We start from the raw sequence: 22,933 nt of genomic DNA on the forward strand, positions 1-22,933 counted from the left end.
AATAGGACCATTCAAATAGGAAGACTTGGAGAAATATAATTATGTAATTGCTGAATACTACCACCGCTTTGGGTTAGCTAACGAGAATTCAAAAGAATAGTATGTTTATTTTTGTGAATATAAGATGATTTGACATGTTACGTCATTAATTTACTCGTAAAAAAGCCACGGGAAATAAGTGAAAAATTGAAATATTTTTATCTGAGTACGATAAGATATGTATTTATACGTGAATATACCGTTTGGCTTTAAAAAAAGTGAGCATTTTTCTCTGAGTTGAGCAAAAGTGCGAGAAATGGAAGCTCTATGCGAAATATTCATGCACGTACGTGTATTATAGGTATAAGGAGAATTTTACTGAGAGACCCTCAGTTTACTTTGGGTTTATAACGGGGGTGTATTGCTCGTAGGTACTGGATGGTGCAAGTTCTTGTTTCCTTGTTCTGCGAGAGCACGCAGATTCCATACGTTCTTCGAAATTTTAGTCTTCTGCTGCCGAGGCGTTTCTCGTAATATATACTGCAGAATATGACGTGAGATGTTCGGTGGATACGGATCTTCTTCTTTGCTTTGGAAGGGTAAATCAACTCACTGTACTCTCTTCAGATCATGACATGCACCATGAAATAAATGGCACGCTCATTCGACTAGAAGACGATTTTAATAGGAAGCCATACAAAAGTTCTTCACATGCCACAGCCGAAGGCATAAATTTTCTTGCAAAACATAAGCACTGTACAGCATATATGTGTTCATACTTGAAGGTACTCCCAACTAGCACAACGAGAAGAGAAAAGAAGAGAAAAAGGCTGCTTATATTCGGAAAAGTTTGGTTTTGCGCCTCCATCAATTGCTTCTTTCTCGAAGCCAATCGGAAAAGGCATCAAGGGTTTTTGTGTCAGCCCTATAGTGCTTCTGAGTGAAATCTAGGAAAGTTTGCCATGTAAAGTCTGGGTATATTCTTCTTGAGTCCTGTTTGTCAACCAATTGACTTGGTGGGGTCACCACCTTGTCCCTTCTCGGGCACAGAAAGAAAGCCAGAGACTTCCTCACTGCTTGATCATTCACCACTGCCCTGTGCAAGCAACTCTTGTAGATCCCATTTGATAGAGCCTGGACAAGCACAAGGCCACATACACTTCACTTAGGCACATTAATAACCTTTCACTTAGAACACGATTAAGTCAGTAGGCTTAAATTATGTACCATGAATGTGTCGCCGATGTTGATGACGAAGGCGTCGGGGTTCGGGCTGACTGAGTACCACTTTCCGTCAACAAACACTTGGAGGCCGCTCACTTCGTCCTGGTGGAGAATGGTTAGAGAGGTGGGATCGCAATGGGGGCCAGTTCCTAAAGTTTGGTCAGGCTTCTGACAAGGCGGGTAGTAGTTTAGTCTCATTATTGACTCGTTCCCTTTGAAGAATTCCCTGAAGTGTGACCGCCCGACTCCTAGGCTAGTTCCTAGGAGCTCCATGATTCCTAGGGAGAGGTTGCTCATTGCTTCACAATATTCCTGGCATGTCTCCCTGAACAAAACCAAGAAAGGAAGAAGATGATTTCTTATCTAGTGTAAATAGAAGATTGGAATGCCACCCTCTTACCGTTCGCTCCATTATATCCGATGACTTAGCACCGCTTGTTATACAGCTAAAATTGGTTATCCTAATTAGTTTGTTTGCGAAAAGAATTGACACGTGCCTCCAAAGTGCTTCGAGAATGAGTCGGATGAAACTAAAGAATGTAAGAACGCGAAGTTTTTCTTACCCGAACTCCCGAAAATCCTCTCCCATGACATTCAAGAAGTACTTCTCGACAGTTTCCGATGATTGACCATCGGCAGAATAGCAGAACGAAAGCGTTTCCTTCCAAGGAAGTTTGGAGGAGAACCTGCCGGTGAAGCTACTCGCGTAGCCCCAGTGCTCGCCGGGCTTCCTTTGAGCTCTTTGCTTCATTGAGAGTTGCATCCTAAAGAAGAAATCCACATTCTCATGAGCTTTGTTTATGAGCCTTGGATCGACCCCGTGATTTACAACTAGGAAAAACCCATGTTTCCTGCATGCATCATTAACTTGCCAAGACGCTTTTGACACGGCGGTCGGGTCTTCAGAGAGGAAGCCCCCTAAATCAACCAGGGGGACTTGGAGTTCCGGTGCCTCGGTCAAAGACGGCTTCTCTTCGTCGGGCCAAACGAATTGGGAGGGTATGTTTGCTTGGTGTTGAAGAATGGAAGCATAAAAAACTGGGCAATGTTCGCTCTCATTTTTCATCAGGCCCCCCATTGGTAATGGAGGCTGAAGAGGAGGCATTGGCATGCAACACTTTGACATTTTTGTGATATTGTAACTAGTGTGGGTTTTCCAAAACCAGTTCTATTCTTCTGTGAGAGAGAGAGAGAGAGAGAGAGAGATGGCTAGTTGATTGAGGAAGAGAAAGCAATGAGCTGGTGAGTTTAATAAAGGAGGGTAGAGAGAGAGAGAGAGGAGGGAAAAGCCAAGGCCGTTCATTGGGGAGATCGTGAACAAATATTGGAATCTGATTGTTTTAACTGTTGCGTCATTCCTTTCACTCTCTCTCTCTCTCTCCATCCAAATCATACCCCAAATTGAAAAATCCCTTTGATTTTTAGTCACTTGGTGGAGGGGGGGTTTTTAGTCCTATATTTTGTCACTTCCAGAGCAATAGATGCAACAAGACTGGAGACCTGATATTGACCCAATAGTAACCAAAACCAGTACTTAAAGCTGGCATGAAACACTTGTTTATACTCTTTACCCCATATATAGTACAGATATAAAATCAAAGCACGGCCTATCAAGAACAAGGTTCTCTTCCTCGGATGCCAAAACCCACCAACTAATTGTTGTGTTTTGGTGCCTCTGAACCTCCTCTTCAGTTGTTCATTTGTTTATTCCTTACTGGATTCATGTAATCAGCCGCTTGAACTCATCCCACCCACTTCCCTCTTATATATAAACTCTTAGTATGCAAACAGGTATTGTTATATATACCACTAGAGCCATATTATGCGAGAAAAAATATTGTGGGTCGGAGTGTGAAATGAGCTAATTGCATCCTTAAGAACTAGGAGTATGCAGAGATACGAGTCTCCGAGTCGCATTGGCTTTCTCTGCGAAAGATGCATCAAGTGAATCCTTCTTTGACCTTAGCTTATAAGCAAAAGATTGAGGACCTAATTAGCAATACCCAAATTGATTAAAAAAGAATTAGACTTAAATTAGTCGCAAATGGAAATGTCCCGATGGATTGGCTTAATAATGAGTTTTTATACTTGATTGCATAAACCTCCGTTTTGAAACAACAATTTACCTTCTACATTTGCAGGGTAAACCCTTGTAACATCCCTGAGTTTTGAGACAGTCACAGTAACAATCGAGCAAGTCAAAAAATGGAAATAATGCTGGCCACGAAAACAAAACGTGTAGCAACAAAAACAGGTGATGACTTGATGCCTTTTCGAGTTGATATCTACTTCTCACAGATGGGACCACCAAACCAAGTGAAACTGCGTTTTCTTCTGATCATTGGAGGAAGGAAAAAAACCTGTGGCCAAAACAAATTTCCAGGCCACGACAAGACACTTTTACAAGGATACACAACCTGTCAGGAAGACAACACTTTCAAGTATTCTCAAGACGAAACCTGAGGGCAGGCCAGTTCTGATCTTCTTAAGGATTCTTAGGAAGACAGGCAAATTCAATGGCTAGGAATGTTGGGTCCTTTGCCACTTGCTTTGAAAGCACGAATGACAAGACAACAAACATGTTTTTCCTTTCCCTAAAAAACAGAGGATGTCATGGTAATTTGTCTATAAATAAAAGCCATTTTTTTTCATGACACATTACTCATAAAAAATGCCAATTCGAGCCCACATTCTCAATGTGATCGATCATGGCATAGATGAAAATCGCGGCTTTATCAATAAAATCTGCCCTGAGGTGATATTAAAATCGACCCAGAAAATAGAGCACAAGAACAGGATACCACTTAATTCGTAATTTGGATGAAGAATTTAATCTGAACTCCTCAGGGTGGTTCTCTCATGAACACAGTTGAGTGGGCATCTCGCAGTTCCCAACAAGGCAACAACAAGTAATGGGCAAAAGGTGATCAAATCACGGATTAAGAGATCTTTTTTAAAAGTTTAAACGCTGTCTTAGTGGACTAAAGCTGAGGACTATTGGAGAATCGATCCAGCGTTGCGTGCACAGGAACCACCACAATAATACCCATATATCCTTAACCCTACCGACATACTAAATATCTATGCACTTACTTGAAGTCACTATCACTTCGGAGGCTGTCCTATGTCCAATCGCGTACGTGCGAGTTCACATGTTTGTGTTTCTTTCGGTTTTAAAGAGAGGAGAGACAAGCTCATGTAAGTTGGCCATATCGCTCCCCTCTTATCTGCAATATGATTCAACCAAAGTTCGTCATTCTTCACGTGATTGCTGAGTGCAAACATGGAGAAAACACATCTTATCACTCACCACATGACTTCGTATTAAGTAGGAGTTAGGCATGAGTCTAACTAACTGTAAATGCAAAATGAATTCCCTGAGAGGTGGCCAGATCGGAACCCCATGGATACGTGGAGTGCGGATCCATCGCACGTAATTGAAAATGAAGTTCCGGGACTTTCTGATCCAAAAGAAAGAAAAAAGTTCCCAATTATTGCACACTAAAAAAGGATGCTTCTCCTAATATGACTTTGCACAAAAGCGAGCTGTGAAAGGATCTGATCTATAAATTACTAATTCTTGACTAGCCAACAGATGCCGTGACCCATGAGTAGCACCTCACAAAGTGATGGTTTGTCACAGCATCATGCTGATAAAAAGCAGGGCCACAAACTCCATAAAAAGAAAGCTAAGATGGATTCGCTAAGCCATTTGCAGGATATTATTTAAAATTTAATGTTCAGACAAGAAGATTCTGATCAAGAAAATGACTTACAGCTTCCCCCCCAGAAGCTATTTAAGTTTAAAGCACACCCTTTTTTAACAGCTGCGAGATCCGTGCACGTTGTTCTTTCGGACTTGGTAATGTAATTTGGGCAGGTGTAATGAAAGGTTCGGTAATGGGGAGCAAAGAGATCTGGAATTCTTATCAGGTTCGGTCGATCTATGGGAAAAGAGAAGGATAATGCAAAGTGGGCTAAAAAGAGCTTGTCTTGTGCAAGAAAGAGAATAAGAATAAGAGGGGCCAAAAAAAAAGGAAGAAAAAGCAAGAATCACATCACTTCCATGGAAGGATGCAGAGTCCACGAGAGATCACTTTTGGTAGAATTCGTAAAGTTAGTCGAAGATCAATGCAGCACTCCGATAACTTGAAGATTTGAAGGTTAGTTATAGGGAGAGATCAATCACATTGGAAGATGCATATCAAGGATGACTTTGTTTTGCTGAAACCTTTACGATAAATGAAATTTTTCTTTATGAAAACCATTTTCGAGAAAAAGCTTAGTTTTCATTTATTTTGGTGATTTAAGGAAAGTGATTCCTTTTTACCAAGAGGAGAAGCTTTTCCCCAATCCAAGCTTGTTTTTTCGGGTCCATTAAGAACGTTTTCCTTATATAGATTAGATTTCCGTCATTCAAAATTCCTGAAAGTTGAAAAACAATTTTCTAGAGAACAAATTTTTCTTCAAACAAACAAGCCGCAAATCTCCACTATTTTTCTATAAATTCCTGTGTAGGTCAACTTGAGTGTAACACTTGTTTGGTTGAATGTTTTCTCATCTCACAGGTCAGGCACCTGCACTGTGCTCGACAAGTTGATCCCCAACTTGTTGCACAAACAGATGAGATCAATGAACACAACACCTTTGTTTTAGTTGGTTTGACAACACATTCTTGCAATCACTTTTAGGTTTTCAGAGCTCATTGAATGATACAGGTAGTGACCACGTTGCAACTTAGAATCTTATTCAGCAATGTGAACAAGGAGTTCATTCAACTTGCTGCAGCAGGATGATTCAAGATACATGAACTGACCATGCTGTGACTTAGAAGTTGTTTTTCCCCAATGTAAGCTTGTTCTTTTTGGTCCATTAAAAACGTTTTCCGTAAATCGATTAGCTTTCCAACATCTAAAACCACCGGAAAGTCGGAAAACATTTTCCAAATAATAGTTTTCCTTCGAACAAACGAAACTCGAATCTCCATTACTTTTCTATACAGTTCTGTGTAGGTCCACTTGAGTGGAACACTTGTTTGGTTGAATGCTTTCTCATCTCACAGGTCATGCACCTGCACTGTGCTGGACAAGTAGATCTCAACTTGTTGCACAAACAGATGAGATCAATGAACACTCCACCTTTGTTTTGTGCTGGTTTGACTACATGTTCTTGCAATCACATTTAGGTTTCCAAAGCTCATTGAACGATACAGGTACTGACCACGTCGCAACTTAAGAGTCTTATCTAGCAATGTGAACAAACAGTTCATTCAACTTTTTGCAGCAAGAGGATTCAAGACAGAAGTGATGCGGCGGAAGAAGAGAGTACCCTCATATTCCAAGAGATACCGAACGTGATAATCTAAACATTGATTATCATTCCTATTCCCTAAGGCTAGGTTTGCTAGCCAGAATAAAATTCTGGATCCTGTGTTTGGTTCCTACCTAAGACGTGATAAAGTAAGATATAAAGGGATATAAACTAGATGAAAATAGCTCATGGGGAGGTAAAATAAAGGTCGGTAGGATTTATTATATTCAAGGTATACTTGAATAACAAAAATTAAAATTAACAACAAAAAATTTCATATTTATTTATTCCCATTTTTATTTATATATTTGAATTCATTTCTATCTTATAATATATATTCTAGATATATATTTAGTATTTATATTTATTACATATTTTAGATATATATTAGTATATATTTAATAAAATTTTATTTAGAAATGATGGAAGGGAATAAAAGAATAAAAATTAAATAAATAAAAAAGAGAGGGAAAAAATAAAATATAATAAGTAAATAAAAAAGAAATAGGTGAGAAAATCATATCATTATACTTTTCGAAATCGCGAAGGTGAATAATTATGTTTTTACTCTCTTACTAAATTTAGCATTCGTTAGCTAATCTACTAATCGATGTTGCTGCGGCATACTTACATTTACTGTCGTAATCGAACCTGTAACTCTAAAATGCTACGATGAGCGTATTTGTTGCTTAAAATTTAGATTGTACACTAATCATGGATTATTGATAAATGTTATATCTGCTTGTGCATTTGTAGCTTCTTTAACAGTGGATAGTGAAAAATTCTTATCAACTCCGTTTGTACATTTTCAAGTTCATTTACATTAATATGCCGTTCATATCAAACATGGACATGACAGGATATAAAAAATATCCAACTTTATTACTATCATTCACCAAAAAATGAAAAGTATATAACAAAACTCCTGACTTTCATATCATGTCTTATCTAATCCTAATTTGACTAGAAATCCAAATGGCCAAACGCAACCTATAATTATTTTGAGCTCCTACTGTTTCAATTTCCATGTTGCTTTCCCGTTAACTGAGCAAGACCTTAGGTGATTCTTGAGTTTTATAACTACACATGTATGTGATGATCTCGATAGATTAAGTTCGGTATAACATGATCAAGCAATTCTACTTGTGGTTAGGGTTTGTAATTCTTGTTAATGTTCAAACAAATTCCTTGAAATTTGATTTAAGTCTGATGATCTTGTGAATGATCCTATAATCATGTAAAAATAGAACAAAAACTGTTCGACTCAATAAGAAATTGGAATAATCGCTGTAAAAGTCCTACAACTCATACAAGTGCAATTTGGTCCAAAAGCTTACTAAATTATGCAATTAAGTCTTAAAACTTCTATAAAAGAAGTAAGCATGGCTGCCATTGGATTCAGTCTAATTTTTATGAGCGTAAGCAAACATGGCAGCCTCCAGCCTTGGAATAAATGACGTCGTTAGCAACAAAAGTAGCTTTGATGCACGAACCCGGCGTTATGTTCAGGTATCCTGCTCGATGAACTCCGCGTACAACCGTAACGGAAGCTCATGCCGAACATGATTGCACCCCTTGATCTAGCCTTGTAGTGGACCTCCGTTGGCTTTGGCTCTCCAACTCCATCGAGGATAGAACAAGGTTTTCTTCTATTACTAAGGCGAGCATGAGTTGAAAGATGTCTTATGGCTTACAGAGAAAAATTCGAGATTAATACATAAAAGACATAAATTTTTTTTTTTGAAATGTCAAATTACAGAAAGATTCCACAAGTTCAATACATCAATCTCTCTATAATTTGAATTTGATGAACAAAAGCCCTAAAATTCTGGAAAATTTCATCCATTGGATGACAATTTAAACCAGGAAATGTTCGATTCTATTGTGAAATCCGAGTGTCATTCACTTCACCCCTGATTTTCACTTTCCAGACATAGAACTTTACAATTCCTTTAATATTGTTCCAAGAAGATAAAAGAATGATGGCTGATACATCAAGAATACAATTGACAAATTATATTGGTTTGCTAGAGGAAATTTATATACGAGACAGAAGATGCGCGATCATGCTAAGACCACCAGTCACCTAATCACATAAATAAATGACCACGGACCACCTCAGTGTCATGCCCTCTACAGACAAGTGCATGATTTTGGCCAGATAACTCGTAAGAAAGACTAACAAAAGTAGCACTACAGATGCAGCGGAGCTCTACTTAGATGATGAATACAAGGAAAGCCAATAACAGGAAACAAAACAAGTTCGACAACGTTTACATGATTCTTCGGAACTAACAAATGTCTAAAGAACAAAGCGAGTTTTCCAATTCAATCACAGGGACTATGAGATACTTGTTCATTACACCCCATGTTAGACATTGTGCTGGAGTGAACTATACTAGTGAGGTTTTACAGGTCAAGAGGGATGTTCAACGTAACCTAACTTCAACGGGTAAGGGACAGTGAGAATGAATTCAATGAATCGTGAAGCAATTTAAACAATGTGGAAAAGCAGAATCCCAGCATCAACAGAATCTTAATCCCTTCTCAGGCATAGGAAATGGTAGTGATCCTTTACCCCGAAGGACAAAGAGCATTCAACTGTACCTTAGATTTCTTTGCCATGTTTCAGTCGCTCAAGTTGCAGGTCCGCAGATAGGGATGATCATATTTGATATACTTGGTCCAGTATGGCCGATACTTTGTCATGGCTAACTCGAGCCATGGTTTCATATTTCCATTGTAATGAACCACGGCTGCATTCTCAATCTCTGAGCGATCAACACTCGGGTTGTAACCTAGACCAAGCACATGCCATGACTTATCAAGAGGATGCGTCAACCCGTAAAATGTGATCAACCCCGGTGGCAGTGTTCCAAGCTTCCAAAGAACCCTATCTTCATTCTATTGTCAAAAGAAAAACAGTCAGTTTTTTTTTTTTTGGTAGGGGGAGAGGGGAAGAACAACGTCAAACAACCTTAAAATTCAAACTGTAGGTGTCCATGTGGCAGCCAGGTTCTGATCTATTATGGTCCAAAAGTCTAAGATATAAGTGACATGATTATCAGATTTTACAGGATAAACCTCTGGATTTACCCCAAGTAACATAAATTGCGAATTTAATGCTTCAGTTCATTTGCCCAAATGAAAAGGGAAACGGTAAAAAAGAAACAGAAGGAATGTGATTAACTCACCATATTTTGCCACTTGTGATATATGCCAGTGATATCCTTCCTTTTCCACTCCTTAAGATCAAACATGTTCATGCCATATGCCCATCCACAAGCATTTGGGTCAAAGTTTCTTGCAATGTGAGGATTTGAAAAGTTCAAGTACTTGTCAAAACGATGAAAGCTCTGACCACAGGTTTCCACAGCGCCATTTACTTTCCCATGCAGATTAACTGACCATAATCCAGTCAAGTCCTTCTGGACAACAATATCATCATCAAGAAAAAGAATTTTATCCAACTTAGGGTAGACCTGTGGAAGATAGAACCGTAAATGGTTAAGCATTGAGAGATACTTTGGGTTCCGATACTTAAGATTTGAAGACCCTGATGAAAGTGTGGTCGGATGATCTGCTTTAAAATAATACTCTTTCATAGCAGCTGACTCCAGTTGACGCAAAACTGGGCAATATGATGAGTTAAGCCACTTGAACTCATCAACATTCTCAACATGGATTGTTGCTTTTCCAGGAGGATTTACTAGAAACCACATGTTCATTGCCCCGTAGTTAAGTCTATCAGTAACAAGATGAAACACATGTTTTGAAGAATCCTGCAGTCCAAACATGAAACATTTTCTGGTAAGAGTTCCAGTCAGTTAAGATATTCAAGGACAAAAAGGAGATATTAGTCCACTATGAGATCAATATCAACAGCAGTCAATCTCATGATTGTTGGGTTCAAAAGTTTAAATACAAAGATTTTTTTGTCAAAGTTACCACGACTGAGGCATACTTTACTCTTCTTAAAATGAAAGCAAGAAAGAAATCCGGACGATGCATTGTACACACAAGAAGAAAATCAGAATTCAATCTCACCTTTGCATTCACAACTGTTGAGTTGACAACTACTGATGCAGCCAAAACATTGTCAGAGAAGAGAGCATAGTGGTAAAGATCACGATTTTCCAAGTTTTCACTTCGAGGGAACTTTCTCTTCTCAGGAGGGAGGAGATAGTATTCAATGGTTAAACGCATAGACAAACAGTGAATTGCATTCGGAACTGTTTTAGCCGCCAGTTGACTCAGGAATGTGCTCTGCCTTTTCAAACTTCTAACTTGTTCATCTGCCGTTTGCAGCATAGCTCTCAGTTTTCCAGTGACTAATTTGCAATCATACAACTGCTCTCTAGCTTTTGACAAAACTTGGCCCATAGCCTTCATTCTCTCAGGTGCACTATGCAAAAGATGTCAAATAGTAAGGCGAGTACCAGTATCCCACCTCATGAGAACAGAAATAGTTGAGGAAATTGTAAAAATTAAAAGAGGATTTCAGTACCTGTGATGCAGATCGGCGTCGCCACTTGCCTCCCCTAAAGCACGTTGACTTTCTTTGATCCGAGTTTGCAATTCTTGGTACAAGTCAAGCTTGTTTTTCATCTTTGCAATGGTTAGATACACCCTTGCCATTATCATTTGGTCCCGCATAAACCTTAGAGTTGAATCAGCGTTCTCATTCTCGTTCTCTTTCCTCCAAATGCTATACTTCCCCAAAACAGCAGAGTCAACTGACTTGGAGCGTTCAATGGCAGCATTTTCAAGTTTCACTGTTACTTCCTCATCTTGTTGCACCAACTCAGCTGCACGCTTTAGACGTCTTTTCTCTCTAAGTTGCTGCAGAAAGTGGTCATAGATAGAAAGTTGAAAACAAGTAAGCAAATTGTAAACAGTGACACTAAAAGCAGTTGTCAGAAAACCAACTACTAATACAGATGGTCCCATCTTAATTTACAAGTTAATGGAAAAACTCTGGTCCTTGGGACAAAACAAGGAAGAGTAAATCATCATTACAAAGATTTGATTAACCAAGAACATTACCCTACGAGCAAGCTTTGCAGGTGAATCAACAAATTGTGATCGTTCATCTGCGACAGGAAATCAACAAAGATCAGAAAATCCCAGTGGGTACACCCAAAAATTGCAGATAAAAGAATCTACCTGAAGAATCAGTCACCATGCCCTTTGGTGTTTGTTGTTTTGTATCAGTAGCCGACTTCTTAGGCTTCATAGTGAACCAAAAAAAAATCCAGAATGGCATGATTAAACAAAGGTCATAGTGATGTTAATAGATTTTAGTCACATAATAAGCAAAGAAAGACTATAACCTTATTCTCAAATGATGCCTCTGCTCCGTCAATTTTCCATGAAGCAGACATGTTGCTTTTTCTGAAACTATCAAGACTTAAAGGATTTGAATCATCTATATTGGCCGTGATGACGTCAAGTACCTACATTTAGGAGGCAGAACATAATTGGTCTGGCAATATATCTCAATACTATTACATAGCAACCAGCAATCTTAAAGAGGCGGCTCAAGTGAAAGTCATCAAATTTGAATGTCACCTCTTTAGAAAAAAGCGATGAAAGATGTTCCAATGCCATCCTCTCTCGCCAATCAAGATTCTACAAATCCAAGTACTCTATACATCAGCACAATTATATAGCAGAAAATCTTGAGGCATTAAAATATGAAGAAACTGATATCAAAATCATACCTCCTTGCCTGAACCATTTGCATTATAGTCATCGCCTACAGAAAGGGGAAATTGGATGCATGAATCATTTTTGTTAAATAATAATTGTAGATGGAAACATATAAGCTCACAAGAGGTAAAACACTGCATCACCAAAGCATGTGCAACCATAGATAAATTCAAACAGTTAACACGCTAGAACAGAAAGAGATAATTCCTAATATCAGGCCCAACCAGGTCATCCTATTCCCAGGTAAGATACAAGGGACTTAGTATTAAGTTAGGCTTACAAGGAAGTACAAATTAGGTTTGAATGGAACAAAGATGGGAAGCGATAATGGAAATTAGCATTCTCATTCTCACGGTTAACTGTAACACAGAACAATGTATAAATGGAATGGCAATTCTCTTTATCATGTTTGATTTGGAACTAAATAGATCAATATACAATATTAATAACATCAAGCTATTCAGGCTGTACTCTACAGGAAGTATGAAAGCAAGAATGTATACCCTATCTTTTTTTGGACAGCCAAAAAAAAAAAGCCATTGAACAAGAATGGCCATTGACCAACTAGCTCGGCGGTCTATCCTGGCAACAATATCATTTTAGCCCCATTCTCTCATGCTAATGGGACACAATGCTCTGCCCTTCTAACCCTTGGAAACTCTAACATCATTAACGATAATACTCTTGATCAGCATCTCTCCATACAGTGATGTTAGCATGGGACAAAAACCTAAAACCATGGGCATTTTCCATTACTTCAGTTTCTAAAAATATAATTTGTAACCCAGGATTTCGAGCTTCAACATGATGGCAAACTTCTTTTCTAATAGACATCCAGAAACCTCACTTCCACAACCCTTCCCATTCAAAAGGCTGCCTCCCATCACAAAGATTACCTACCTATAATTCTCAATTTCAATTAAAATACAGACAAGCAGGAAAAGAACTGCTATAAGGCTGTTTCTTCAACCACTTTTTTCCACAAAAAAATATCAAATCATTTGGTCACTGCAAAACTATTCATTATACAGATACAATCTTTCTGAAATCTGTACAAACTTACTGCATAAGCATCCGACCAGTAGTAATTAACATTTGGGAACAGAATGGACTCCAAAAAGATGAGTGGAGCGAGTTTATTGTGGGAAATGCTAAGTGGATACACTTTTGGCTTGCACACTGGGCTTGAAATCCCTCTTTTCAAAGATCATTTCCCTGACATCTTTGACATATCTAGGAACAAGGAGGCTCTTGTGTACACTTGCTGTCATTTCTCCAAATGGAGAATTACTTGGAAGATCAACCCATGGAGACAAGCCCAAGATTCGGAACTTGAAGCTTTTGTCAGTTCTTCAATTTGTTGAACAACTCAAGATTTCTCCTGTTGCTACTTTTGTCTGGGAGTAGAGGTAGAAATGGAACTTCTTCGGTAAAGTCCTATTATAATTTGCTCGAAAATAAGATCGTCAGTGGCAAAGAGGATTTTTCTTGGAAAGTGAGAGTTCCATCTAGAGTTTCATTCTTTGCTTGGGAAGCATCTTGGCAACGTATTCTCCCCTTAGACAATTTGCAATGAAGAGGGATTGTGCTGGTCAATTAATGCTTTTTAAGCAAAAGAGAAGCAAAGCCTGAGAAATCTCCTCATTCACTGTCCATGGACCAGAATGATATTGGCGACTTCTTATTACTGCACAGGCTATCTTGGGTTACAGGAGGATCTATTGAACAAGAACTATGGGCTTGGCAAGGTTTTCTTTTCCCTCAGTTAAGGAGAGATGGTTCTCTTCAATCCTTCTTGCTGTTTTTTGGTTGATTTGGAAAGAGCGGAACCATAGAGCCTTCATTAGAGAGAGATGCCCCTTTTTGTAATTATTGAAAGTTGGTTAAGAGTCTTACACTTTTGTTATAGTGGAAAGTTATGTGTGGATGTAGGTGCTTCAATCGACATTATAAATGATTAGTCTTGTAAGTAAGACCTTGTGGATTTGAGCTGTTCTTATATATTGGTCTACACTCCCTTGTTGCCTTATAGAAGTCTTCTCTTTTACCTACCCAAAAAAAATTTCACGAATGTTAACATGCTCCTCCTTTTAATGACAACAAACCAATTAAACATTCTTAGTTGATGATTTAGACCCATCAAATACTGCCACCAAACTCATGAAGGATCCACTTATATGAAGGCAACTCCAGGGAGGATGGTAGAAACAGTCTCCATTCGAGATTGCAACCTTTTTAGGATATTATCTTGCCTACAACCAAGGAAACTCCCTAAAACTGTCCTTGTAGACGTTCTGAAGAAGCTTAAATCAAAGGTATCACCTTCTTCTGATCCTACACCTCCTTCTTGCAGACTTTGTTGCTACCTAACTTCAAAACTAGTTTCAACAAGGTTAATGTAACCTTAGGGTCATCTATAATACAACCATCAGTAAATGACAAGAGGGGCACTAATTCGGGTTCATTAACCTAGCTGCGGAAGTATAAGAGTTGTTGAGGAGTTGGCTCACAATAAACCTTCGAAACTCAACTTAGACTTCAAGGTGATGTATTTAGGCTTGTTGGAATCTAATTCTCGCAACCTCAGAGGATGTCATTGCCTATCCATCAGAAATTCAAGCTATTTACTTCAATGTCGTACTGAAACAACACTTGCACTATCCAGCCATTTAGAGAATAGAGTCATCCACAGCATACTTCCTCATTCAGGAGCAACTCCTCAATGATCTATAATCCCAATCATCGTCGTCATCACAGTCATGAGAGATAAGAAAAATCACTACACGAGCGAAGTCAAGACCAGGAGCTCCACTGCCGCAAGGGAAAAAGGAAAGCCCAATCAATCACCCATCTCATCACTTTAGCGAGATCCGCACATCCTACCCAACGAAAATGCCAAGAGCAAATCGACACCGCAGAAAAAACGAGAAACAGAAATCGCGACTTCGACGCCACGAGCACTGACCGTGAGCGGAGCCGGTGCGGAGGCCTCGGCCGAAGAAGAAAACCAGCGGCGAGAGCACGCAGAAGAAGGCGAGCACGGCGAGAGCCAGCCGCGATCCGCCGCCCCTGCTCCGACCGATCCCGACGCCGGATGCCCCGCGCTTCAACGCCATCGCACCGCCAGGACCTGCAAGAACCGCGACAATGCACGAATCAGTCGCCGGGAGCGTCGGAATCGCGAGCCGAGCGGCACGCGACGAGAGCGAGGAAGCGAAGAAAGCGGGACACGCGAAGGAGGGGACCGAATCCCACACCCCGTGGAGCTCAAATCATGGAGCGATCTCGAGGCGGCGAACGCAATCTCGCCACGAAGAGAGGCGGCCGTTCTTCTTCCGGCGGCGGTAATCGGAGAGCGACGGGGGCGCGGCGGCGAGGAGCGTCGGGGAGGAGCGTCGGCGAATTGGGAGGAGTGTGAGTAAAAGAAATTTCAGGAAATGCGCATCGGAGAGAGAAGAGAGAGAGAGCGAGCGATCGCTTTCAGAGGGTCGTCTTCGCGTAATTATAGCTGTGCGTGTCATGCGCCGAGATCATCTCATTTGCTGATTAAGACGGATTTACCCGCTAAACGACGCCGTCTCAAGCTGTACTGGCGCTTGCTCCGCGTCGGCAACTGCCAGCTGGCCCCCCCGCATTTCACCTTGCGAAGAAGAGACATCGAATGTATACAGTGTGATTACACAAACGGTCATAAATTTTTTACTAGCGTGCAATGTCGTTCTTAAATTTTTAATTTGTTCAATAAAATCTTTACACTTTATGTTAATGTATAATGTCGTCCATAAATTTTTAATTTGTTTAATGTAATCCGTAAATTTTGGGTACATTAGTCCTTAGAAAATATTCAATACTATCTCTAAACTTGAATCGATGAATAGACAATATTAAACATTTTCATATAGTTCAGAGACTAAATTGAACATAAATCGATGAATAGATAATATTAAATATTTTTATATAATTCGATGACTAAATTGAACATGTATCGAAATTTTTTGATCAAATTAAACAAATTGAAAGTTTACGAATGACATTATATATTGAATTAAAATTCATAAATCATGTTGAAGAAATTAATAATTTAAGAACAGACATTATACGTTGGGTCAAAATTCAAGAATCTATCATTTGAGGAGTCAACGAGTTGACGTCGCAAGCCACATCATCAAAAAGTAATGCGCCGTTTTGCGTGATGTTTAGCAACAAGCATGGAGTGAGAAAATTGTTTATTTCGAGCGATTGTTGTCACTGATAATCACACGTCGCGTTCTAGATTTTGATGTGATGTCTTACTGAATATTGTGTCTATTAATTGGACCCTGGCGATATTCTATCGTAATCAACTTCTGCTTTGCCGAAAAGACATCTCACTAAAATGGGCAAATGAAATTGGTGCAAGACAGAAAACGGCGAAAGATGCATCCAGTTTCATTTTGTTTTTTGTCAAAATCAAGTGAATCGTGAAAAATTTATGAACCCGCATCACATCCAGAAGACAATTTCTAACCCACATGGCAGAGCCACCAAAATCTCAAATCTAATCTGAATTTTAAAAAGAGTATACGACAAAAAAAATTATATATGAGAATTCACGTGCTCCGTATATTTCAAGAGTTTGAGGTGTTTCGAGTTAAATAAAATGTCGAAAATGCGGCGGTTGCAAGATTTAAATTAATCAAAAAGGTAAAAGTCTATTCAACCACCCCGCTTGGACGACTCGTTCCAGGGAAGAAACAGACACTCTAACACATTTTACCCGAAGGATCTTATATATGTCGTAATACAAATTCGTAACAAGCAATCCAACCTATAACTTAGGCTAAACAAAACATAAGGATCAGGATAACGCTTCTTTACAGAATTGCCACGTCCAGATAGTCTCCAATCTGTCAAGACAACAAAAGGCTTCAGTAACATATCCTGATTGTAAGTAGGGTAAGTGTGACATCCAAGAGGGTGATATCTCACCTGAAAGCTCAGTTCAGCCAATGTCTTCGAATCATCAAGTCGTCTCCCATTGCCGTAAGAAAAGGTCTTTCCCACCTTCATGAGACAAGGGTGTATCATGAATTAAGCCTCCGAGTTTAGGCCGTGTGAGAGGTGCGGCTCAAATTTTTTATGCATTTATGCCTAGCAAATATGACCTTTAGGCATAAAGTATGATTGAATTTATAAGCATTCTATCTTCCTATTCTCCGAAAACAAACATTAAAGAAGCTATAGAGCCGAAAACCTTTAAGCTTTAACCCCCAGCAGTGAATATCTATTGATTCCAAAGCATCTCGCTGTCATGAATTTGTATACATCAAACACACCTAGCACCCAGGATCATGAGATATCCGTGGAAGTATCTTTTATCTACCTAGGCACTTTGGATCCCATTTGAAGCAGTCAATTCTTTATTATCTCAAACTCGTAGTAGGCAACAATATGCACTTCTTCCTTGTGTCATACATTTTAAAGATAATGGCCCAACGGATGAGAGAAGGATTTCAGAGGTTACAGAGACAGACAGAGAGACAGACAGCAAACAAAAAGAGTGGCTGGTACAAAAGAAAACGAGGCTATATCAGCACTAGTAATCCATGTAATGAATGAAAAGTATTCATTAATCATAGTAAAATAAAATAGATAGACCGATCAGTTAAAAGTAACATTGAATTCAATTATAAATATGATGGACCATACTATACAGAACCTAAGAAGCGTAGCTTTCGTCACCAGAGACACGTGTTTGTGCGTGAAGGTGTGGGTGCGCCGTGTGGATGTGCATGTGAATGGCTGTGCGGGGGGGTGTATGCATGAGAGAGAGAGAGAGAGAGAAGACAGAGAGAATCACCTCTCTAACCACAAAACGACCATTTTTATCTGGATAGACAAAAGCAAATGATAATTTTGCATCCCTTCTCCTGGCTTCCGGAGCTACCTCCTTTACCTACAAAGTGGTAGATTATACATAAGCACTATTTTCAGAATTTTAGTGGTAAAAATAACCCAGTTAAAGCTAAAACAAACAGACCACCAAGAAAATAAAGAAGTACCTTCCAGCACCTAACAAGCTAAATGTAAATGTAGCAAAGATATGCAAGCATCACGTCAATGCCAACTCTAAGTCCCTCTAGCACTTGCAAGCCAGATCCTTTCACTTGCTCATCTATTTGTCTCATAACAATTTCTCAAAGGAAATCTTTTGACAAAAGAATTCCTACAAGTTCTCAATTATGATCTGGCTATCCACGTGATCCAAATGCAAATTAGAGCTAAATTATTGCAACAACAAAAGCATCTTATCCACATAATTCATACTTTTTCCTGTTCCTCAACCATCTACCTTCACCATGTTCTTCAATAACTCAGGGATCTAAAGCAGCTCACTAGTAAGCCACATTTCCCACGCCCAGTATCCTTTTCCCCTCTTTTCTAAACCTTAAACAGAATTAAAAACCTGCTTCATCCTTTTACATATGAACCTAACTGGTAATCCTAATTTAAATTCTCACGGAAGGATAGTTTATTAGTGGCAATGTACAGTACGAAATCTTCAGATTCCATATATGACCAATATCAAATGCATGGACTTGAATAGACAGGGATACTAATAATGAAATAAAGTCATGCGACAACGCATACCAGGTCCGTCAACTCGCGCAAAGTAGCATCTTTCCATGTATAAATCTGAACCTCATCTTTGGGCTCTTTGCCTCTCACTGCAAAGTCTTCCTTGGAATGATGGCCCCCAAGCTGTTAAATTTAATTGACATATAGCAAATGAGTAAAGTTCACAGCATAGGGCACCTCAACATATGGTGAACAGTTAGCAAAAATGTTGTCATCTTTATCCTTTCTCAGTGAAATTAAAGTATTGCAGAAGCGTAGAGACATCATGGAAAAGGAAACAAGAGATTTTGACAGCACTCAAGCTCTCACTAGCAAACAGTGACACGTAACTCCATGGCCATCATCATAGCCAAATCACCGTTTATTCTCTGAACAGAGATGTTTATCAAATGGAAGAGCATCATCACATCCACATAGAAAAGGCATGCACAAACGATGATAACTTAAAAAGTCATACGCTGCTGCAAGGCAGGTACTCTAGCACAACCTGCCAAGCAACCATATCGGTGCTTGTGTCAAATTTAGGATTTAATTCTCATATATGGATGAAAGAGAAAATGAGAATATACTGCATTGGCCTCTTCAAGTTGCTGATGCATTCTCGTTTGTTTCTTTATTGTTTTCTCATGTCATTGGGGGGACCGCAGAAAAACCTCACCAGTCAATTTTTGCAAGAATCACACAAATCAGAAAGAAAGATGAATAGCGAAAATAATAGTTATTTCATTACCGAGGAATGAAAAACAAGTAATAGTTTAACCAGAACCCTATTAACTCGGAATCATAGCAATTTGAGAGCATCCATTTCCTACAATACTTGGAAATGTTGAAGACAAGGATGAGGCCAGTTTCATACATCTCCTGGTCCCCTCTTTATCTCTCTATATTATTTTAAGATGCTAGGTTCTAACCATGACACTTCAACCAGATAGACAAAAGAATCCCTTCCATGGTCAACACTTCTCAATAAGCCAAAAACTTCAACATTTTCAGCGGCTTCACACGAATGACTCCACATATGCAAAGTGAAAGAAAAAAAAGAAGAAGAGCATGAGCCTACCTTGGTAAAAACTCGAAGCAATAACGGACATGTCTGCATTTCAAAACAGGGAAAATTATCAGTTACAGAGGTCCAAGTGAAGACAGAACCCCATCAATTCATAGCATGATCAAGAAATACACCCATTTCTTCTCTATCATAGATCCCCTTCATGCTAAAAGCTTATGTACCGTTCATTGTTTCTAACACATCGTCTTTACCCATCAAAGGAAAACGAAACAAAGGGTTCTCCTGCTTTTTCGATAACAAGTATAGAATCACACCAATCTAACCACTACTCCAGTGCGAGACCCGATGTAAGCACGCTCCGAAGCCCAAGTAATCACAAAAAACCATCTCCCGTCACTTGCAAAAGTTTCAGGGTACGACGTAGAGGGATTGCCAATGAACTACCACGTCAGAATCCTAGCAGCGAAACTAAACCCTAGAAGCAAACCGCGCCCCAACGCAGCACCCGCGCCTGCGTTATGTGTCGTAATTCCGAACGACCGAGATGCACAAGAGAGAAGGCGTCATAGGAGACGCAAGATACAGAACGAAGCAAGACCCAAACGCACGGTGTGCGCGAGTAGAAGTGGATGCTTTCGGAGAGAGACGAACCTTTTCTCGCTCGACGGGCTCGAAGCGGGGGCGAGGAGGCGGCATCATCGGGGGACCGCCTCTCCCGTGCGGCGGCAGAGGGCGCCCTCCTCCTCCCCCGCCTCCTCCTCTCTTCGGCGGCGGCTCTGCCATGTCAGATTTCTCGAAGCTTCTTCCTTCTCTTCCTTCCTTCCTCTTCTTCGGCTCTGGAGCTCTGTCACTCCGGTTTCTGTTCGCTCTCCACCAAGATCACAGTTCAAATCGAGGTTTTAGAGCTTGGTCCCAACAGATAGCGGTAGGGCTTGGGCTTGGGCTTGGGCCTGAACTTGGGCTTGGACCTGGGCCTGAGCTTGAGCCTGGGCTTGGTCTTGGGCCTGGTCCTGGGCCTGTGTACTTGGCTAAAGCGGACTTCTTTGTTCATGTTCCGTAGTTTCGAATTTACCGAGAAAAACCCGATTATGACACGACATGAAACACAAACTAAGCTCAAACAACGAACGGCGGATTGAGAATTTCGTGCGAGGGGGAATCGCGATACGATCTCTGCTTAATAAGCATGCTGTAGTTAAAAAAATAATAATAATAATGCGGTCCCTTTTGAGAAAAATTGGCGATTTTCACTAGGGCTGCGCATGGCAACCATTCTGTGCCCAGAATCAGATTCTGGGCAGAAATGATTCTTTTTTATTCCGTTCCCGGAAATAATTTTTAAGCATTTGAAGACGTTTGGTAACTGCCCAAAATTTCTGTTCTTAGAATAGAAAAAGAACAGAAATGCGTTTGGTAACTACACAAAATTTTTTTTTATTAATAATATTTTAATAATATTTTGAATTTTTTAATATTTATTTCTTTTTTTCCTTTTTTTTTTCTTTTTTTGGTTTTTTTCCTTGCCCATGGCCAGCCGCTAGCGACCGATCACAGGCCGGGGCCGGTGAGGGCGTCACAGCTCTCGCTGCCGGCCTCACCGGTCACGACGGCGAGGTCGGCCCTGCCTTGGCTGGGCGAGGTCGACCTCGCCGTCGCCTAGGTTGGAAACGGCAAGGTTGGCCTCGCCTTGGCTAGGTGAGGCCTCGCCATCGCGGCTACGAGCCGCCCTCGCCGACTCGGCTCGGCCTGTGGCCGATCGGCAGGCAGTGGCGGCAACAAGCCGAAGAACAACGACAAAACCAAAAAAAAAAAGAAGAAAACCAAGAAAAATCAGTTCCGAAAAATTTATTCCAGAATCAAGAAGTTATTTTTTTTTTGCTTCTTAATTCTGTGCCAAAACTAATTTTAGGCACAATTTTTTGCGGGTACAAAAAATTTAACAAACGGATTTCTATTCCCAAATTGATTATGGGAACCAAAAAACAGAATCAGTTACTATTTGACAAGTTACCAAATGCATTCTAGTTATAATCAGTGGCGCCATCGTTTTTGCATCGAAAGTCTTACTTGTTTACACTCTCCGAACGACGAGGCGTCCACATTTGGTAGGGCGAACCCCCGAGTCCCCGAAACATCCTTTACCCGACTTCATAATCAAGGTAAAACACACGAAAGAAGGTTCCGGCGGGCATCCCATACAGATAATCCTCACTGTTCAATGGTACGCACGTATTCGTAAAACGCGGTCGGCCGCTTGTATATACTCACTCAGACGACACGGTACGATGAATTATAAAGGCGGCACATGCCCCGCGTGAATCCCTAAACGACGAGAGAGACCCGCGATCGATACGGCAACTCCTCGTTGCCGAATTCGGCTTCTGGACATCCCCAGCTACTCAGAATCACTGTTGTTCCCACTTCCTCACGCTAGTAAAAGTACACAGAGCAGGGGGGGAAACATCGTACAGACATGGGGCGTAGGATTGATCCGAGCAAAGTCCCATCCGACTCTTCATCACGAGGCAACAGAAGCCAGAGGAACAGGAGGAATCTGCGCATTGATAGAGGGGCCCGTTCCCTTCTGGGGGCCATCAGAGCAATTCCCAAAATGGGAAAGACCCTCGTCAACCTCCGCGCTGCTCTTGACGCGGATTGGCCAAGCATTGGGTGGAATCGGGTCGCGTCGAGGGCACAGCTTTCTTGTGCCGAAAGCAGAGCGAATTGTGAAGGAGCGTTGGTGATGGGGGATGGCAACCCACGTTGGGTTGGGGAGGGAGGAGAAAGAAATCGTCATCCATCCCTCCCTCCCTCCCTCTTCTTCTTCCTTGCTTTTTGATCCGAGCCATTACCATTTGTAAGCCTTGCTGCTTGTGATGTTTTGTTTTACCATATAGCCCGGTATAGGGTTTGTTTCGCGGGTGTGCCGTGCTAGACTTGATTAGGGAGTGGTTCTAAACGGATTGATCGGGTCGGACCTGTAAAGAATAGAAAGGGAGCCGGGGCGGTAAGGTTTCGAGCCTCGGAATTCTTGCCCGAACCCCATCTTACGATTACAAGATTACTAACATTTTTCTTTGG

At 40.5% G+C, this 22,933-nt stretch overlaps 3 protein-coding genes across 3 annotated transcripts; all 3 read right to left on the reverse strand.

The window, feature by feature from the left end:
- Positions 1–693: 693 nt before the first annotated feature.
- On the reverse strand, positions 694–2,402 carry LOC115691784 (gibberellin 20 oxidase 1-like). The gene is made up of 3 exons (XM_030618516.2): positions 1,767–2,402; positions 1,207–1,528; positions 694–1,113 (listed from the first exon to the last, which is right to left on the reverse strand). The coding sequence occupies exons 1-3, from the start codon at positions 2,327–2,329 to the stop codon at positions 847–849; spliced, it is 1,152 nt and encodes a 383-aa protein (XP_030474376.1). The 5' UTR covers positions 2,330–2,402; the 3' UTR covers positions 694–846.
- Positions 2,403–8,741: 6,339 nt separating this feature from the next.
- On the reverse strand, positions 8,742–15,718 carry LOC115691796 (polygalacturonate 4-alpha-galacturonosyltransferase). Its single transcript, XM_030618532.2, has 11 exons — positions 15,483–15,718; positions 15,191–15,355; positions 12,237–12,271; positions 12,085–12,144; positions 11,847–11,969; positions 11,680–11,743; positions 11,560–11,606; positions 11,021–11,355; positions 10,561–10,918; positions 9,708–10,295; positions 8,742–9,417 (listed from the first exon to the last, which is right to left on the reverse strand). Exons 2-11 carry the CDS (start codon positions 15,339–15,341, stop codon positions 9,142–9,144), a joined length of 2,037 nt encoding a protein of 678 aa, XP_030474392.2. The 5' UTR covers positions 15,342–15,355; positions 15,483–15,718; the 3' UTR covers positions 8,742–9,141.
- Positions 15,719–16,945: 1,227 nt separating this feature from the next.
- Positions 16,946–20,706, reverse strand: LOC115691798 (histone deacetylase complex subunit SAP18). Its single transcript, XM_030618533.2, has 6 exons — positions 20,504–20,706; positions 19,904–19,936; positions 18,856–18,966; positions 18,065–18,160; positions 17,194–17,268; positions 16,946–17,111 (listed from the first exon to the last, which is right to left on the reverse strand). The coding sequence occupies exons 1-6, from the start codon at positions 20,633–20,635 to the stop codon at positions 17,079–17,081; spliced, it is 480 nt and encodes a 159-aa protein (XP_030474393.1). The 5' UTR covers positions 20,636–20,706; the 3' UTR covers positions 16,946–17,078.
- Between the last annotated feature and the right edge of the window lie 2,227 nt (positions 20,707–22,933).

The sequence above is a fragment of the Syzygium oleosum genome, unplaced genomic scaffold, assembly GCF_021117445.2.
Source record: "Syzygium oleosum isolate NSW1041296 unplaced genomic scaffold, Sole_v2.1 Sole_v2.14, whole genome shotgun sequence".
Lineage (NCBI taxonomy): Eukaryota > Viridiplantae > Streptophyta > Magnoliopsida > Myrtales > Myrtaceae > Syzygium > Syzygium oleosum.

Excerpts from the sequence above, each read along its gene's own strand:
- LOC115691798 (XM_030618533.2), bottom strand. The coding sequence starts at position 20,635 with ATGGCAGAGCCGCCGCCGAAGAGAGGAGGAGGCGGGGGAGGAGGAGGG. Across the intron at positions 18,967-19,903 it reads TGCTTCGAGTTTTTACCAAG|CTTGGGGGCCATCATTCCAA; the intron begins GTAGGCTCATGC and ends TAAATTTAACAG. Across the intron at positions 17,269-18,064 it reads GTCGTTTTGTGGTTAGAGAG|GTGGGAAAGACCTTTTCTTA; the intron begins GTGATTCTCTCT and ends TGTCTCATGAAG.
- LOC115691796 (XM_030618532.2), bottom strand. The coding sequence starts at position 15,341 with ATGGCGTTGAAGCGCGGGGCATCCGGCGTCGGGATCGGTCGGAGCAGG. Across the intron at positions 12,272-15,190 it reads CCGCACCGGCTCCGCTCACG|GCGATGACTATAATGCAAAT; the intron begins GTCAGTGCTCGT and ends CCCTTTCTGTAG. Across the intron at positions 12,145-12,236 it reads CAAATGGTTCAGGCAAGGAG|AATCTTGATTGGCGAGAGAG; the intron begins GTATGATTTTGA and ends TTGGATTTGTAG.
- LOC115691784 (XM_030618516.2), bottom strand. The coding sequence starts at position 2,329 with ATGTCAAAGTGTTGCATGCCAATGCCTCCTCTTCAGCCTCCATTACCA. Across the intron at positions 1,529-1,766 it reads GAGGATTTTCGGGAGTTCGG|GGAGACATGCCAGGAATATT; the intron begins GTAAGAAAAACT and ends GGTTTTGTTCAG. Across the intron at positions 1,114-1,206 it reads ACATCGGCGACACATTCATG|GCTCTATCAAATGGGATCTA; the intron begins GTACATAATTTA and ends GTGCTTGTCCAG.